This window comes from Chiloscyllium punctatum, chromosome 30 (genome assembly GCF_047496795.1).
Source record: "Chiloscyllium punctatum isolate Juve2018m chromosome 30, sChiPun1.3, whole genome shotgun sequence".
Classification (NCBI taxonomy): Eukaryota; Metazoa; Chordata; class Chondrichthyes; order Orectolobiformes; family Hemiscylliidae; genus Chiloscyllium; species Chiloscyllium punctatum.
In genome coordinates this window covers 44,321,009-44,340,784 of record NC_092768.1, presented here as the reverse complement: position 1 = coordinate 44,340,784, position 19,776 = coordinate 44,321,009, and the positions used below count along the sequence as shown (strand labels likewise).

At 44.2% G+C, this 19,776-nt stretch overlaps 1 protein-coding gene across 1 annotated transcript in view; it reads right to left on the bottom strand.

The window, feature by feature from the left end:
* Window positions 1-14,158: 14,158 nt before the first annotated feature.
* The window catches only part of LOC140455588 (uncharacterized), a 78,113-nt gene continuing 72,495 nt past the window's right edge, over window positions 14,159-19,776 (bottom strand). Inside the window, exon 12 of the mRNA XM_072550505.1 lies at window positions 14,159-15,548. Coding sequence (XP_072406606.1) covers window positions 15,322-15,548 — 227 coding nt within the window. The 3' untranslated portion in view covers window positions 14,159-15,321. The remainder of the gene's footprint in view (window positions 15,549-19,776) is intronic.

The window sequence follows — 19,776 nt, the reverse complement described above, 5'->3', positions numbered from 1 at the left end:
AAGAAAAGGTCATGAGGTAAACCCATTGAAGATTAGAAGAATGAGAGACGGACATGTTGAAACATGTCACACCCTGCGGGTCTTGAAATTTTTTTTGCTCTCGTGAGTGAATGTGGAACTTGGGGCATAGGTTTAAAAGGCTGACAGGAGGAAGAATATTTTGATTCAGAAGGTTTTTTTTGTCAATCGAGTTCTCTTCCTTGAAGAGTGGTGGCAGCAGGGTTATTGATTATTTTTAAGGCTATGTTAGATGGAGTCTTGACTGACATGGGAGTCAAAAGATTTAAAGGTTCGACAGGAAAGTCAGATCAGCCGTTATCAAGTCACAGAGGGGCTCAAAGGCCTGCCCTTGCTCCTAACCCTTTGTGCTTGTGTGTTCACATTTTCATTTATATCTCACCTTTCAGGGATCTGTGGACATGTCCCCCAAGACCCATCAGTTCATCAACACTTTTCAGAATCTTGCCACGTATTGTGTATTCCCTTGTGTTGTTTGCCTTTCCACAATACACCATCGCACTTCTCCATATTGAACTGCACTTGCCACAGTTCTGCCAATCTAACTATCTTCCTGAAATCTACACTTCTCTTCTTTACAAAAATCCGCAAACTCCTTAATCATACCCCTACTTACACTATCATTGATATACACCAGAAGAAGGAACCTAGAGGGAAAAGGTTGAGACTCTGAAGGGAGATGACAGAGAGATAGGTAGAATTTTAAAAAGGAGGTCCTCAAGGGTAGTAATATCTGGATTACCCCCAGTGCTACGAGCTAGTGAGGGCAGGAATAGGACAATAGAGAAGATGAATGCATGGCTGAGGAGCTGGGTTTGTGGGAGAAGGATTCACATTTTTGGATCATTGGAATCTCTTTCGGGTAGAAGTGACCTGTACAAGAAGGACGGATTGCATCTAAATTCGAAGGGGACTAATATACTGGCAGGGAGATTTGCTAGAACTGCTTGGGAGGATTTAAACTAGTAAGGTGGGGGTGTAGGACCCAGGGAGATAGTGAGGAAAGAGATCAATCTGAGACAGGTACAGCTGAGAACAGAAGTGAGTCAAACAGTCAGAGCAGGCAGGGACAAGGTAGGACTAAAAAAATTAAACTGCATTTATTTCAATGCCAGGGGCCTACCAGGGAAGGCAGATGAACTCAGGGAATGGTTAGGAACATGGGACTGGGATATCAGAGCAATTACAGAAACATGGCTCAGAGATGGGCAGGACTGGCAGCTTAATGTTCCAGGATACAAATGCTACAGGAAGGATAGAAAGGGAAGCAAGAGAGGAGGGGGAGTGGCATTTTTGATAAGGGATAGCATTACAGCTGTGCTGAGGGAGGATATTCCCTTAAATACATCCAGGGAAGTTATTTGGGTGGAACTGAGAAATAAGAAAGGGATGATCATCTTATTGGGATTGTATTATAGACCCCCTAATAGTCAGAGGGAAATTGAGAAACAAACTTGTAAGGAGATCTCAGCTATCTGTAAGAATAATATGGTGGTTATGGTAGGGGATTTTAACTTTCCAAACATCGACTGGGACTGCCATAGTGTTAAGGGTTTAGATGGAGAGGAATTTGTTAAGTGTGTGCAAGACAATTTTCTGATTCAGTAAGTGGATGTACCTCCTAGAGAAGGTGCAAAACTTGACCTACTCTTGGGAAATAAGGCAGGGCAGGTGACTGTGTCAGTGGGGGAGCACTTTGGGGCTAGTGACCATAATTCTACTCATTTTAAAATAGTGATGGAAAAGGATAGACCAGATCTAAAAGTTGAAGTTCCAAACTGGAGAAAGGCCAATTTTGACGGTATTAGGCAAGAACTTTCAAAAGCTGATTGGAGGCAGATGTTCGCAGGTAAAGGAACGGCTGGAAAATGGGAAGCCTTCAGAAATGAGATAACGAGAATCCAGAGAAAGTATATTCCTGTCAGGGTGAAAGGGAAGGCTGGTAGGTATAGGGAATGCTGGATGACTAAAGAAATTGAGGGTTTGGTTAAGAAAAAGAAGGAAGCATATGTCAGGTACAGTCAGGATAGATCGAGTGAATCCTGAGAAGAGTATAAAGGCAGTAGGAGTATACTTAAGAGGGAAATCAGGAGGGCAAAACGGGGACATGAGATAGCATTGAAAATAGAATTAAGGAGAATCCAAAGGGGTTTTGCAAATATATTAAAGACAAAAGGGTACCTAGGGAAAGAATAGGGCCCCTCAAAGATCAGCAAGGCGGCCTTTGTGTGGAGCTACAGAAAATGGGGGAGATACTAAATGAATATTTTGCATCAGTATTTACTGTGGAAAAAGATATGGAAGATATAGACTGTAGGGAAATAGATGGAGACATCTTGCAAAATGTCCAGATTACAGAGGAGGAAGTGCTGGATTAAAGGTGGATAAATCCCCAGGACCTGATCAGGTGTACCCAAGAACTCTGTGGGAAGCTAGAGAAGTGATTGCTGGGCCTATTGCTAAGATATTTGTATCATCGATAGTCACAGGTGAGGTGCCAGAAGACTGGAGGTTGGCAAATGTGGTGCCACTGTTTAAGAAGGGTGGTAAGGACAAGCCAGAGAACTATAGACCAGTGAGCCTGACCTCGGTGGTGGGCAAGTTGTTGGAGGGAATCCTGAGGGACAGGATGTACATGTATTTGGAAAGGCAAAGACTGATTCGGGATAATCAACATGGCTTTGTGCGTGGGAAATCATGTCTCACAAACTTGATTGAGTTTTTTGATGAAGTAACAAAGAGGATTGATGAGGGCAGAGCAGTAGATGTGATCTATATGGACTTCAGTAAGGCGTTCGACAGGGTTCCCCATGGGAGACTGATTAACAAGATTAGATCTCATGGAATACAGGGAGAACTAGCCATTTGGATACAGATCTGGCTCAAAGGTAGAAGACAGAGGGTGGTGGTGGAGGGTTGTTTTTCAGACTGGAGGCCTGTGACCAGTGGAGTGCCACAAGGATCGGTGCTGGGTCCTCTACTTTTTGTCATTTACATAAATGATTTGGATGCGAGCATAAGAGGTACAGTTAGTAAGTTTGCAGATGACACCAAAATTGGAGGTGTAGTGGACAGCGAAGAGGGTTACCTCAGATTACAACAGGATCTGGACCAGATGGGCCAATGGGCAGAGAAGTGGCAGATGGAGTTTAATTCAGATAAATACGAGGTGCTGCATTTTGGGAAAGCAAATCTTAGCAGGATTTGGTAAGGTCCTCGGGAGTGTTGCTGAACAAAGAGACCTTGGAGTGCAGGTTCATAGCTCCTTGAAAGTGGAGTCACAGGTAGATAGGATAGTGAAGAAGGCGTTTGGTATGCTTTCCTTTATTGGTCAGAGTATTGAGTACAGGAGTTGGGAGGTCATGTTGTGGCTGTACAGGACATTTATTAGGCCACTGTTGGAATATTACGTGCAATTCTGGTCTCCTTCCTATCGGAAAGATGTTGTGAAACTTGAAAGGGTTCAGAAAAGATTCACAAGCATGTTGCCAGGGTTGGAGGATCTGAGCTTTGGGAAAGGCTGAACAGGCTGGGGCTGTTTTCCCTGGAATGTCGGAGGCTGAGGGGTGACCTTATAGAGGTTTATAAAATTATGAGGGGCATGGATAGGATAAATAGGCAAAGTCTTTTCCCTGGGGTCGGGGAGTCCAGAACTAGAGTCCAGAACTAGGTTTAGGGTGAGAGGGGAAAGATATAAAAGAGACCTAAGGGGCAACTTTTTCACGCAGAGGGTGGTACGTGTTTGGAATGAGCTGCCAGAGGATGTGGTGGAGGCTGGTACAATTGCAACATTTAAGAGGAATTTGGATGGGTATATGAATAGGAAGGGTTTGGAGGGATATGGGCCGGGTGCTGGCAGGTGGAACTAGATTGGGTTGGGAAATCTGGTCGGCATGAATGGGTTGGACCGAAGGATCTGTTTCCCTGCTGTACATCTCGATGGCTCTATGACTCTACTATTGAACTGTGTGTGACCTCACTGGACTCACTTGACCGTCACAATCTGTTTCCTGTGTTACACCAGGGGTAACCCCTCTGCTAATTGAAATCAGCCACACAGTAAAGATTCACCTGTCATCTGTTAAAATTCAAGAGGCACAAACTTATCCCAGACGTCACTAAAGTAAAAATTAGCAACTTTATTCTTTAAGTGCAACAGAGAATATTAAAACCAACAACTATTTGCAACTTATTTCTCTTAAACTTATCTTTTACCTCCCACTCTACAATATTAGTCCAATAAAAATCTTGATTAAGATTTACAAAAAAAATCAACTTTCAAAACCAGCCAGCTGTTGAATCTTCCGTTTGTATCTTCCTCTGCAGATTTTCCTCTGTCGTCTTTTTGATGTTCTGCTGTGCAAACTTCTTATCGACAGGTACCACTCAGAGAGCTGTTCTGTTAGCAGTCTGTACTTGTTGATGGCTTAGCAGTTCTCCTTCTAACTGTTCAAAATGTCCAGTTTTATACCCCCAAAATATTGGGTCATTTCATTGGTTTTAATATGATCAAAATACCAAATTCAAACTTGATTGAATTCTGGTATCTTGGGGCATAATTTGGCCAAATTTGAATCTGTTTTTAGGTTTCATAGCAACCCAGCTGCTGCTATTTGTTTCAACCAAACGTTACATTGTTATCTTGTTCAGGACTCTCTGTGCCTCTCGAAGTCTGCAACAGCTTCTAGTTTCTCTTAAAGATACAGTGCATCTCTACACCTTCATAACACCTGCCACTCAGCCAATTCTGGATCCAGTTAGCCAGATTTCCTTGAATTCCATGTGCATCAACTTTTGCTTTCAGTCTCCCACGCAGGACCTTATCAAAAACCTTTCTGAAGTCTGAGTAGACTATGTCAAATGCATCACTCTCAACTGCACACCCGGCCAGCTCTTAGAAAAATCTAATCAAGTTATCAGACATGATCTTCTATTCACAAAACCATTGTGACTGTTCTTGATTAATCCTTGCCTCTCCAATTGTCAACTAATTCCGTCCCTCAGATGTGCTTCCAATCGTCACCCCACCATTGAGGTTACACTGCTGGGTCTGTAGTTTCCAGGCTTATTCCTTGCTCCCTTCTTGAATAATTGTGCCACACTGGATAATCTCTAATCCTCTGGCACCATCCTGTGGCCAGACAGGAATTGACAATTGTATTGAAATACTTGCCATCGACAATGCCAAATCCTCTTTTGTCTCAGTTTCAGTCTCTGTTTTCACTGTGTCCCATACAGTCTGACTAATTTCTCCCTTTTGTTTTCAAACAAAGATCATTTTATTTTGGATTTACCATTACTATTTCCAAATATTCTTGATGTTGAACTGATCAGCAAATCTATTAGTGTGTAGGATAGCTTTGATATGCCCTGTCCCAGCATCAAGCTCATTCAGCCAACAGATGGCTCGATCCCTTATCATATGGATGCAGACAAGATTGATCTTGTAGTGTGTGTGGAGCTGCAGGAATCTCAACATGTGATCAATTTCTCAAAAACATGAAGAGGAAAGGGAACTTGTTGGCTTAATCCATTTGCTTGGTAACTCTGAATGCAGGATGGTGTTTGGTAAGTTGTTTCATGATATCACACAGTAATGCAAGTGTGTACAGCCCCTGTCTGTCATTAGATTGTGGTATTTCATATACATGTATGAATCATATGATTAATCTTTCCTCATCATATACCTTTAACATATCCAAAAATATTAATAACCATCAAAATCCTTTTAAAAATCATGGGAAAATATGTGAATTGTGTTTACTAGGGAAACATAAAAAGTAAATTGTTGCTGCTGATGAAATTGCTTCGTGATATATAGTCTGAATTATCATCTGCTAGGTTATATAGTCCAACAAATTTCAAATTCTGGGGGTTGCTGTACATTCTGATGACCAGAAAAATCGTGTTCTGCTCCGTACCTAGGCCAGGCTACACGATCAGATATTATACATTTACGGTCACACTCTGACTTGAAGGGATTGTGAGGGCCCCTAATGAAGTTCTGTGCAGTACAGTGAGGCACTGAGTGTGAAAAGTGTTCGAGTAAAAGTATACTCAGTCACCTCATGCTAAAATAGTAATAAATTATTCACTGAGGTGAGAGCTCCATCCTCTAGTCAATTACTCCCCACACAGATTTGTCCAGATATTTAATTGCCGTTAAAGATGACACCAAGTTGGATATTTTATTGATATGCAGGTGATTGCTGATTAAAGTGAATAAAATTTCAAAGTAAATCACTTGATACAGTACAGATGTCTAATGGAACAGAAGTAATTGTTGCAAGGTTATAGAAAGTGAATTCAATTCAGACAAAGTTGGTGAGCAGAAATTCAAGAATCTATTTATTGTGGAATTAAATTCCCAAAAGAATTTTAGGGTAAAAGTTTGTCAATATCATTTTATTCAATGATGTGAAATATTTGCAACAAGATAACATTGCTTGGAACCATACCTTGTCAAATAATTGAACACAAGCAACATTATTAGTAATTTCCTGTTTAATTATTTGGTTTAAATGTCTGAAACTATAGCAAAATAATTTCATAGCCTAAGAATAATCTAGTAAAAATGTTAATGTAATGCATTATGACATTTTGATAAGGTCCTAGGGAGTGTTGCTGAACAAAGAGACCTTGGAGTACAGGTGTATAGCTCCTTGAAAGTGGAGTTGCAGGTAGATAGGATAGTGAAGAAGGCGTTTGGTATGCTTTCCTTTATTGTTCAGAGTATTGAGTACAGGAGTTGGGAGGTCATGCTGTGGCTGTACAGGACATTGGTTAGGCCAGTGTTGGAATATTGCGTGCAGTTCTGGTCTCCTTCCTGTTGGAAAGATGTTGTGAAACTTGAAAGGGTTCAGAAAAGATTTACAAGGATGTTGCCAGGGTTGGAGGGTCTGAGCTACAGGGAGAGGCTGAACAGGCTGGGGCTGTTTTCCCTGGATCATCCCTGTGCAGTCAGCATTTGAAAAGAGAACATATAATTAAAAGTGACTCTTTTTGTTTCTACTTTTAGATCCTGATTAGCCTCTTGCATATTTAGATCATTTTATTTTGGATTTACCATTACTATTTCTTTCTATCTAACTGATTCTAAGTAGTTACTTCCCTGTCATACAGAATTTACAAAAAGCAATCAACACTTGGAAGGGATCATTTACAGGGAAAGGGGAAGAACTGTAACTAAATAGATAACTCTTAAGAGTTATCACAGAGGCAGGATACGCTGAACAACCTCCTTTTGCTGTTGAGAATGTGGTGCTGGAAGAACACAGCAGGTCAGGCAGCATCTAAGGAGCAGGGAAATAAGCCCTTCATCAGGAATCATCTATTTTGCCGTACCAGTAGAAAATGATATGAACTTGAGGAACATATTTTTCTCCCCATTAAATATCTCAGATGATGTAGCTGTCTGCTTCTCTCAGCGTATTCAATACCTGCTTCAAATTTAAACAGTCCTTGATCTTACTTTAGTCATTTGTTGATTTAGGGTCAATCCTGCACACAGAGAGAAGTCGCTGGGTGAAAACAAACATAATTAGTAAACTCGAAAAGCTAATGGGAAATCAAGGATTGGGAGTCAAATTTCACAATTCTGTGTCTTTTGAATACTTACTGAGGAAATGGTTCTTTCTCCACAGATGTTTGCAGAGCTGGTGAGTATTTTCAGGATTTGCTGGTTTTATGCTGAAAGGACAAAGTTTTGATGCTAGTACCAGCAGGAATATTTCAGCTTCTGTGTCGTTAGTTAGAAATTTCTTAAGTTCTTTTAAGGAAATGGTTTCCAGTTGATGTGTTTATTCTTTAAACTCAAATTGCTCCAAATTCTTGTTGTGTCATTCACTGATAACAGTTAATTTCTGTGTCCATTCAGCCCTCTAGTCTGGTCACACACAGCACTGTGTTGTGAGGTGTTCCAGTTTGTACAATTACAAAGGGCATTGAAATAACTCCACAGAGGAGAGTCACTATATTGCCCTTTATTTACACCTGCATTGTACTTGACACTGGTCTGGCTTCCTCAGAGTGAGCTGTCAGAGTGAACAGGATGTCTGTAATTCCTGTTTCAATCTGTCAGCTAGAGCTCCCTGATGGGACCAGATTAACAGCCCCAATCACGGAACTCATATTCTTTGAGCTCCACCTGGCTGACATCATTCCGATCACTGCATCCCTCCTGTTTAAGTCCTGGGACGTAGGCAGGAGATAGTTTTCCTTTAGCTTCTCCTGGGACATGTCCACACTGGGTCTGTTTCCTTTGAGTCAGATTAGGATGCAGCTGGTCTGTACTGGAGCTCAGACCGCCTCTTTTGCCCTGAGCATCTCAGAAGAAATTTATCCTCTCCTTCAGGTGGTAAGGACATGATTGTTGTTACATCACAGTGTCCATGTCAGCCTCTGGGGCTTCTTCACTAGGCAGACGGGGACAACCCACTGGTTTCTGGCTGTTCTGAGGGGGGGTGGAGGTGCATGTATGTTTTGCTCCTTCCCTGTGTGTAGCTTTCACGTGCTTGTTTAGGACCACCTCACCGAGTCAAATGTTGTACTTCACAGCTCCTGACCTTGCATCAACCAATTCTCTTACTCATGCTGAGGCATTCCTATGAGTCCGGCACCAAAACCCGTCCTCCGTGAGTAAACAGTCTCTCTTGCTTAGAGGAGTCTTGTGTCAAGTATTGGTGTTCCTGATGCCATTTCACCCCAGCTCCCAGGTCAAGGAAGAGCAGGTTTAAACTAGGACGTAGTCTTCGCCCCAAGAACAACTCTGCTCGAGCCATCCCTTTGGTTGCATAAAGGGTGGTCCGACAATCAAATGAGAACCGTGACAGTTTGGTACCGAGTGAAGCTGTAGGCTGTTTCCTCCAGCTTGCCTTCACAGTTCAGCCTGCCGCTTCTGCTTGACCATAGGACGATGGATGGTATAGAGCTGTCCTTATATGCTGAATGCCATTCAACTTTAGGAAATACTCAAATTCCCTGCTGGTAAATGATGGTCTATTGATATACCTGCCAGTGGGAGCATCACCAGTGATGCACCTGCCAGTGAAGGCAGTGCCGGTGATGTACCTGCCAGTGGGAGCACCAATGGTGATGTACCTGCCAGTGGAGGTACTGCCGGTGATGTACCTGCCAGTGGAAGCACCAGTGCTGATGTACCTGCCAGTGGAGGTACTACCGGTGATGCACCTGCCAGTGGGAGCACCAGTGGTGATGTACCTGCCACTGGGAACCCAGTGGTGATGTACCTGCCAGTGGGAGCACCAGTGGTGATGTACCTGCCAGTGGGAGCACCAGTGGTGATGTACCTGCCAGTGGAGGTACTGCCGGTGATATACCTGCCAGTGGGAGCACCAGTGGTGATGTACCTAACAGTGGATGTACTGCCGGTGATGTACCTGCCAGTGGAGGTACTGCCGGTGATGTACCTGCCAGTGGAGGTACTGCCTGTGATGTACCTGCCAGTGGGAGCACCAGTGGTGATGTACCTGCCAGTGGACATACTGCCAGTGATGTACCTGCTGTTGGGAGCACCAGTGGTGATATACCTGCCAGTGGACATACTGCCTGTGATGTACCTGCCAGTGGGAGCACCAGTAGTGATGTACCTGCCAGTGGAGGTACTGCCAATGATGTACCTGCTGGTGGAAGCACCAGTGGTGATGTACCTGCCAGTGGACATACTGCCAGTGATGTACCTGCCAGTGGAGGTACTGTTGGTGATGTACCTGCCAGTGGGAGCACCAGTGGTGATGTACCTGCCAGTGGAGGTACTGCCGGTGATGTACCTGCCAGTGGAGGTACTGCCAGTGATGTACCTGCCAGTGGAGGTACTGCCGGTGATGTACCTGCCAGTGGGAGGTGCCTTAACGCATCTGCATTTGTCACTTGGCCTCCTGGACAGTGTTCCAGCTTGTAATCATACGCACTCTGAGTGAATGCCCACCACTGAATTTGTCCTCTTTATGTCAGCCCTTGACGGGTTTGAGGTTTGCTGTGAGTACAAATTTACATCCATAAAGATATTGGTAGCACATTTCTCCCACCAAAGATGACCACTGAAGCTTCTTTCTCTATCTGGATGTATTTACACGCTGCATCAGCCAAAGTCCGGGAAACAGACACACTTGAGCGTTCCTCTCCATTGGGCTGTCTGTGAGCCAACACGACCCAATATTGAATGGGGAGGCATTGCTTGTCAGCAGCACATCTCACTTGGTCTCAGAGTGTGTCAGCACCTTAGATGACGAAAGCTGCTTCTTCACTTCCCTGAAGACTACATTTCCAAGGCTGACCATTCTTCAGTTGGAAACGTAAGGATGTGTGGTTGGGGGCCAGGTTATGGAAGAACTTCCTGTAATCATTCACCAGCCTAAGGAAAGACCTAATCTCTGGTACAGGTGTGGGAGCTGGAGACACCTTTGAGGGCCCTCACTTTATTCTCCAATGGGGTGTAAACAGGTTTGACCGACTCTGTAGGTCAGCTAGGTCACTTGGTGTGCCTGGAACAGTTATTCTTCCCTTCTGGGTGTCTTGCAGAAATGCTCAAGGACTGTGTCTAAGTTCTTTCAGTCAAAAATCACACGACACTGGGTTTTAGTCCAACAGCTTTATTTGAAACCACAAGCTTTCATAGCCCTGCTCCTTCCTCAGTCAGCTAGTGAGAGAGAATATTTTAGACTCAGGCTTTATGGTAATAGATCAAAGAATCACGCAACTGATGTGAATGTATTGAACAAACCTAGATTGTTATTAAGTCTCTAATCAGTTCGAATGGAGATACACATTTTGTGGGATTGATGTGTAAATCCCAGAATTTCTTCCAAGTCCCTGCCCCAAGATAACTTAAGGTTTTATCAATATAAAGGTGACTTCTCAGGTCAATGTATTTTAGGTGTGAGGCCTTGTTTCAAATATGATTCTCTGTCAACCTGGAGTCAGACCGGCTTTATTTCCAAAGTAGGAATTTATAAAATGCCACATTGACTGCCTCCAGATTGTCTGTTTTTGAACAAAATTGAATGTTTCTGCAAATACAAATCTACAAATGCAAATTCACTCATAGACTGATATATATATATGTGTGTGTGTGTGTGTGTGTGTGAGAGAGAGAGAGAGAGAGTGTGTGTGTGTGTGGATGTGTGTGCTTGAGAGAGAGAGTGTGTGTGAGTGTGAGGGAGTATATGCCTGTGAGAAAGTGTGCGTGTGAGACAGTGTGCGAGTGAGAGTGTGTTTGTGTGAGAGAGTATGCCAACGTGTGTGTGTGTGTGAGTGTGTGAGAGAGAGAATGAGTGTCCAGTCTCGTGGGTCACCTGTAGTGCGCCATGAACCCAAGATCCCAGTTGAAGCCATCCCCATGGCTAGGAACATGGCTATCAGCCTCTGCTCGGCCACCCTGCATTGTTGCATATCCTGAAGTCCACCTTGGAGGACGGTCACCTGAAGATCCGAGACTGAACGTCCTTGACTGCTAGTTCTTCAAGTGCTATTTATTAGCCTTCCTGGTTATTAGCACATCATCCAGAGAAATGGCAACCTGGAGTAGATCTTGTAAAATGTTCTCCATTGTCCACTGAAAGATGGCACAGGCTGATGATATCCCAAATATCAGCTTTGTATATTAGTACAAACCCTAATGAGTATTAATTGTAGCATACGTCTGGGAACCCTCATCTAACTGGAATTGCACACCCACATGGCTCATGTCCAGCTTCCTGAAGGATAGCCTCTTGCCAACTTTGTGTATAAATCCTCTATGTGAGGGGGTTGGGTATTTGTCCAGCTGTGAGCAGCAGTTTATTGTTTATTTAACATCCCCTCATAGGTGAACTGACCCATTGGCCTTCACAATCAGTACGACTGGCGATGCCCATTCTGCAAACCATACCAGTCTGATGATTCGTTTTCCAAGCTCCCAATTTCTGCCTGCACGAAGAGAATGGCACTGGGATTGCCTTGCAGAATTGTGGAATTACTTCAACATGTAAAGGTGGCCTTAGCCCCTTGGATAGTCCCAGGACCTTCCTGAAAAGGTCTGGGCATTTAATTCAGACTTCACCTAGGCAGCCATTTTCTCATCAAAAAATGTTGAGCCAATCAAGGTGAAATTTTCTAAATCCATTTCACCCCATCAAGCTTGGGCCCAAGCTTTCTCCTACAATCGGTGGGAACTGAACCAGGTGCTTCTTACACGAGACCGTAAACCAAGGTTGTACCCATAATCTGTAATTGTACCCATAATCCCCAGGATAGTTTCTCAGCCTGGCTGAGGTCTTACACAAACCTAATGGCTGGAGTCCAGAGGGAATCTAGTTAAAGACTGGGTCTGCAATCACTGATGCAGCCGCACCGATCTCAACCTCCATTAGAACTGGGTGACCATTTAATCAGACGTTTATTTTGATTGGTTCTGATTTGGATGTTGCTAAGCAATTTAACTGTTCCAAACCGTGTGAAGGTGGGCTTTCCAGGGTGCGTACTCTCCTGAATTCTGGGCTATGAGTTCTCTTACTCCATTCAGGCAGAGTGGGACTGCTTTGCTGTCTCAGGGCTGCATACTGGCAGCAACTACAATGCCCTGCTGGCCCAAGGTTAAAAATCACACAACACCAGGTTATAGTCCAAACAGGTTTAATTGGAAGCACTAGCTTTCGGAGTGGTGCTTCTTCATCACCTCAACCATCTGATGATGGAGCGTCACTCCAAAAGCTGGTGCTTCCAAATAAACCTGTTGGACTATAACCTGGTGTTGTGTGATTTTTAACTTTGTACACCCCAGTCCAACACCGGCATCTCCAAATCATAACTGCTGGCCCAGATCCTCGAAAATATTTTAACCGTTTGGCAGAGGCTTGGCTTTGTTTTTGGTTTTTGCTGTGACCTGGAGTCCCTGTGTTCAGGATGTGTCCAGGGTGAGGCTATGCAATTGCCTTCACTCACGTGGTGTTCCCCAAGCTCAGTCGCCCTTCCATCAGAACACCCTGTCACTCCTTAAACCCCACTTGCTGCACTTCAGAACGACCAAGCCAGTTGTAGTCCAGTTGGGTTTCAGCCATTAGGTCCCTTTGCAATGGTCACATCATTTAATCTCAAATACCAAATGGTCTCTCAACATCTCATTGTGGGTTACACCAAACTCACATGCCTCTGCTGGTCATCTTAATCTCATCAAAAATCCCGACATGGATTCTTGAACTACTGAGTAAAACTGAGAGCATCTTAGAATTACGGGAGGCTTGGGGTTGTAATATTCCTTAACTAAATCCGTCAGCTCTTTGAATGGTTTTAGCCTCAGGAAGCACTTGCCATCTAATAACCAAAAAAACCCTGGGGGTCTCCAAGCTATCAGGAGAATTACTCTTTGCTTTACATCTGCCCCAGTGTCATTTGCCCAGAAACAATAACACATTTTTACCACGTACTGAGCCGGGCCTATGATGGCAGGATTGAAACGAGTCAAGGTTACCAAATACCAGCATAATGGTGGAAATGCTTACCCAGACTCAAAGGTGACTGTCATGAGCCAATTTCTTCAGGAGCACTTTTTCTGTCTCATTGCCACAAATATAACTCCACAGCAGCCAGCATCCCATCACTATGTCACCCTTTAATTACACATGCAAAGTATTTGACACGAATCCACCTTCCTCAGAACAGAATCTCTGACATTTCTGTTTTTCTTCTTTGTTTTCCCCTACACTCGTGCCAAACAGCAGTGGTGCTTATTTTTCCCCAGCACCCATATCGTGTGTGTGTGCAGGTGTCGGACACAGTGAAGAACAAAGTGCATAAATCTTTATTTATATTCCACCACATATTCCATTTATTTTTTTTCTACACTCTTGTTTTTTTTTGTTATTTTTTCTTTTTTTTTGTTTAAATTTAACCCCCACACTACCGCCTAACTGTGGTAGTGCTTATTTTTTTCCCAGCACCCATGATGTGTGTGTGTGCAGGTGTCGGACACAGTGAAGAACAAAGTGCATAAATCTTTATTTATATTCTACCACACATTCCATTTATATCTGTCAGCCAGGGCTCCCTGATTAGACCAGATTAATAGCCCCAATCAGGGAACTCAGATTCTATGAGGTCCAGCTGGCTGACCTCATTACAATTATTACAGACAGCACAGCACAAAAAAATTATATACAATTTATTGGATAGATGCTTGGTACAGATATTCTCAACAATATCCTTTCCCCAGTCTTTCATTCTTTCAGTCAAATGATTTGTAGTGATAGAGCTTTCAATCTGTTGTTTAAAGCACTGTTTATTAATCTTTTCAGACTGAAAAGTAAGTTCCCAACTTCTCAGTAGAATCTGTTACTCAGTTTCTCCATAAATACCCTAATAATCCCAGCCAGAGAATTCCCATTATTTGAAAGTGTTAATTCCTTGAGATCGGCCCTTACCAGCTGATAACTCACTGCAAACTATCCAGTGCATGGCAACACAGCAGAGAACATATTCATCACTTGTGCTGCACGTCAGTAATAACTCATTAAAACTGCCATTATCCTTGACATGCAGGATCACAGTCATTTCCCCAACGTCGACGTAGTACCTTCATGTTGCATAATTTCCAGTCCAGATCTTTTTGTGATGATCTTTCCTCTCACTGTTTGAAAACCTTGAATATGCTTTCCTATTCAATACTGGTGAATAACTTCTCTTGAAGTAGGGTGGCATGGTGACTCAGTGGTTAGCACTGCTGCCTCACAGTGCCATGGACCCAGGTTTGATTCCAGCCTCGGGTGGCTGTTTGTGTGGAGTTTGCACATTCTCCCCGTGTCTGTGTGGGTTTCCTCTGGGTGCTCTGGTTACCTCCCACAGTCTAATGATGTGCAGGTCATGCAGATTGACCATGATAAATTTCCCATAATGTCCATGGATGTGCAGGCAAAGTGGATTAACAATGGAAAATGCAGGGTTACAGGGATGGGCTAGGGGGGTGGCTCTGGTGGGATGCTGTTCAGAGGGTCAGTGTGAACTTGATGGGTCAAATGGCCTGCCTCTGCATTATAGAGATTCTATGAAATACAATTGTGAACCTGATTGGACCTTCCTTTCCCTTGTGAGCACAGCTTGCCACCCACATTCATTTCGATTTCTATGTCCCTTGCAATTAATGTTAGTCCTTCAAACTCTGGGAGACACAGTCTAGGCTTGGGTTGGTCGGTCAGAACAAGATCTTTCTCAATGTGGATTGCACTGCCTCAATAAACTCTGCATTGCCTCTTGTTCCTCACTGGTGGTTAAGAATTCTGTTACATTGCTACCTAGATGATATTTCACTGTGTTTCAATCAGAAACGTTGCTTGCAGGATTTAGTTTGTCTGTTTCTGAGGGACTCTCTTCTTCATTTGTGGCTTTATTCCCTTCCTCCAGGCCATGTGGATATTTTGACTCTCTCTGTAAGGGCTGTGTTTTCAGTTGGGGCTCAGATTTGCTCATCAGCTTCAGTTCCACATTCTTATCCAGGATTTCCTGCTGACGGAGGGTGGGCCTGGTCTCCAGAAAGGGCTGAGCTGGAATTAATAATAATATTAAACTGCATTATAACTGAGAAAAATGTAAATGTGCCTATGAACAGGCCAGTAACAGTAAATTTGGAATTATAACATTTTAAAGTTCTTTTCAAGGATTTATATCGAACAGCTGTTTTGGACTTCCTGATGAATCAGCTGACTGCTTCTTGTCATTTATATAAAATGATTTAGATGCAAATATAGGAGGCATGGTTAGTAAGTTTGCAGATGATACTGGGGGGCAGCACAGTGCCTCAGTGGTTAGCACTGTTGCCTCACAGCTCCAGGGACCCAGGTTCAATTTCAGCCTTGGGTGACTGTCTGTGCAGAGTTTGCACATTCTCCCTGTTGGCAGGGGTTCCCTCCGGGTGCTCTGGTTTCCTCCCACAGTCCAAAGATGTGCAGGTCAGGTGAATTGGCCATGCTAAATTACCCCATAATGGTCAGGGATGTGTAGGTTAGGGGTAATCAGGGGTAAATGTAAGATAGTAGGGGATGGGAATGGGTCTGGGTGGGTTACTCTTCTGATGATCAGTGTGGGCTAAATGGCCTGTTTCCACACTGCAGGAAGTCTGCTCTATGAATACTAAAGTAAGTGATGGTGTGGACAGTGAAGAAGGTTATATCAGAGTACAATGGGACTTTGATCAGACAGAACAACGGGCTGAGGAATGGCAGATGGAGTTCAATTTAGGTAAATGTGAAGTGTTGTATTTTGGAAAGGCAAATCAGGATAAGCCTTATACAGGAAATGACAGGGCCCTGGACAGAGTTGCTGAACAAGCTAACCTTGGAAGTATAGGTGCGTAGTTTCTTGAAAGTGGAGTTACAGGTGGCGAGGGTGGTGAAGGAGACATGGTATGCTTGCTTTCATTGGGCACAGCTTTGAGGATACGAATTGGGAGTATATATTGCGTTTGTACAGGACATTGATAAGGCTGATTTTCGAATGATGCATATAACCTGTCGATAGGAAGTATGTTGCTAAAGTTGAGAGGACGCAGAGAAGATTTCCCACGATGCTGCTAGGATTAGAGGGTTTGAGCGATAGGGAGAGGCTGAATAGGCCGAGGCTTTTTTCCCTGGAGTGCCGGAGGCCGAGGGGGGATCTTCAGGAAGTTTATCAAATTAAGGGTATGGATACGATTACAAGACAGGATTTTTTCTTAAGGCTGGGGGAGACCAAAACCAGAGGGCATAGGTTTAGGGAGAGAGGGGAAAAATATAAGAGGGACCTAAAGGGCAACATCTTCACACAGAGAGTGGGGAATGTACAGAATGAGCTACCAGAGGTAGTGGGGGAGGTTGGTACAATTACAACATTTAAAAGGCATCTGGATGGGTATATGAATAGGAATGGTTTGGGGGATATGGGCCAATAGATCGTATTGGAATCTCCGACTGGGATGTGATATATCAGGGAGGGTGATGGAGACTGAGCTGTTAACACTGTGATATATCAGGGATGGTGATGGAGACTGAGCTGTTAACGCTGTGATATATCAGGGAGGGTGATGGAGACTGAGCTGTTAACACTGTGATATATCAGGGAGGGTGATGGAGACTGAGCTGTTAACACTGTGATATATCAGGGAGGGTGATGGAGACTGAGCTGTTAACGCTGTGATATATCAGGGAGGGTGATGGAGACTGAGCTGTTAACGCTGTGATATATCAGGGAGGGTGATGGAGACTGAGCTGTTAACACTGTGATATATCAGGGAGGGTGATGGAGACTGAGCTGTTAACGCTGTTATATATCAGGGAGGGTGATGGAGACTGAGCTATTAACGCTGTGATATATCAGGGAGGGTGATGGAGACTGAGCTGTTAACGCTGTGATATATCAGGGAGGGTGATGGAGACTGAGCTGTTAACGCTGTGATATATCAGGGAGGGTGATGGAGACTGAGCTGTTAACACTGTGATATATCAGGGAGGGTGATGGAGACTGAGCTGTTAACGCTGTGATATATCAGGGAGGGTGATGGAGACTGAGCTGTTAACGCTGTGATATATCAGGGTGGGTGATGGAGACTGAGCTGTTAACGCTGTGATATATCAGGGAAGGTGATGGAGACTGAGCTGTTAACGCTGTGATATATCAGGGAGGGTGATGGAGACTGAGCTGTTAACGCTGTGATATATCAGGGAGGGTGATGGAGACTGAGCTGTTAACGCTGTGATATATCAGGGAGGGTGATAGAGACTGAGCTGTTAACGCTGTGATATATCAGGGAGGGTGATGGAGACTGAGCTGTTAACGCTGTGATATATCAGGGAGGGTGATGGAGACTGAGCTGTTAACGCTGTGATATATCAGGGAGGGTGATGGAGACTGAGCTGTTAACGCTGTGATATATCAGGGAGGGTGATGGAGACTGAGCTGTTAACGCTGTGATATATCAGGGAGGGTGATGGAGACTGAGCTGTTAACACTGTGATATATCAGTGAGGGTGATGGAGACTGAGCTGTTAACGCTGTGATATATCAGGGAGGGGGATGGAGAGGGAGCTGTTAATGCTGTGATATATCAGGGAGAGTGATGGAGACTGAGCTGTTAACGCTGTGATATATCAGGGAGGGTGATGGAGACTGAGCTGTTAACACTGTGATATATCAGGGAGGGTGATGGAGACGGAGCTGTTAACGCTGTGATATATCAGGGAGGGTGAAGGAGACTGCGCTGTTAACGCTGTGATATATCAGTGAGGGTGATGGAGACTGAGCTTTTAACACTGTGATATATCAGGGAGGGTGATGGAGAGGGAGCTGTTAACGCTGTGATATATCAGGGAGGGTGATGGAGACTGAGCTGTTAACGCTGTGATATATCAGAGAGGGTGATGGAGAGGGAGCTGTTAACGCTGTGATATATCAGGGAGGGTGATGGAGACTGAGCTGTTAACACTGTGATATATCAGGGAGGGTGATGGAGACTGAGGTGTTAACGCTGTGATATGTCTGGAAGGGTGATGGAGAATGAGCTGTTAACACTGTGAAAAATCAGTGAGGGTGATGGAGACTGAGCTGTAACACTGTGATATATCAGGGAGAGTGATGGAGACTGAGCTGTTAACGCTGTGATATATCAGGGAGGGTGATGGAGACTGAGCTGTTAACGCTGTGATATATCAGGGAGGGTGATGGAGACTGAGCTGTTAACGCTGTGATATATCAGGGAGGGTGATGGAGACTGAGCTGTTAACGCTGTGATATATCAGGGAGGGTGATGGAGACTGAGCTGTTAACGCTGTGATATATCAGGGAGGGTGATGGAGACTGAGCTGTTAACACTGTGATATATCAGGGAGGGTGATGGAGACTGAGCTGTTAACACTGTGATATATCAGGGAGGGTGATGGAGAGGGAGCTGTTAACGCTGTGATATATCAGGGAGGGTGATGGAGAGGGAGCTGTTAACGCTGTGATATATCAGGGAGGGTGATGGAGACTGAGCTGTTAATACTGTGATATATCAGGGAGGGTGATGGAGACTGAGCTGTTAACGCTGTGATATATCAGGGAGGGTGATGGAGACTGAGCTGTTAACGCTGTGATATATCAGGGAGGGTGATGGAGAGGGAGCTGTTAACACTGTGATATATCAGGGAGGGTGATGGAGACTGAGCTGTTAACGCTGTGATATATCAGGGAGGGTGATGGAGACTGAGCTGTTAACGCTGTGATATATCAGGGAGGGTGATGGAGACTGAGCTGTTAACGCTGTGATATATCAGTGAGGGTGATGGAGACTGAGCTGTTAACGCTGTGATATATCAGGGAGGGTGATGGAGACTGAGCTGTTAACGCTGTGATATATCAGGGAGGGTGATGGAGACTGAGCTGTTAACGCTGTGATATATCAGGGAGGGTGATGGAGACTGAGCTGTTAACGCTGTGATATATCAGGGAGGGTGATGGAGACTGAGCTGTTAACGCTGTGATATATCAGGGAGGGTGATGGAGACTGAGCTGTTAACGCTGTGATATATCAGGGAGGGTGATGGAGACTGAGCTGTTAACGCTGTGATATATCAGGGAGGGTGATGGAGACTGAGCTGTTAACACTGTGATATATCAGTGAGGGTGATGGAGACTGAGCTGTTAACGCTGTGATATATCAGGGAGGGTGATGGAGACTGAGCTGTTAACGCTGTGATATATCAGTGAGGGTGATGGAGACTGAGCTGTTAACGCTGTGATATATCAGGGAGGGTGATGGAG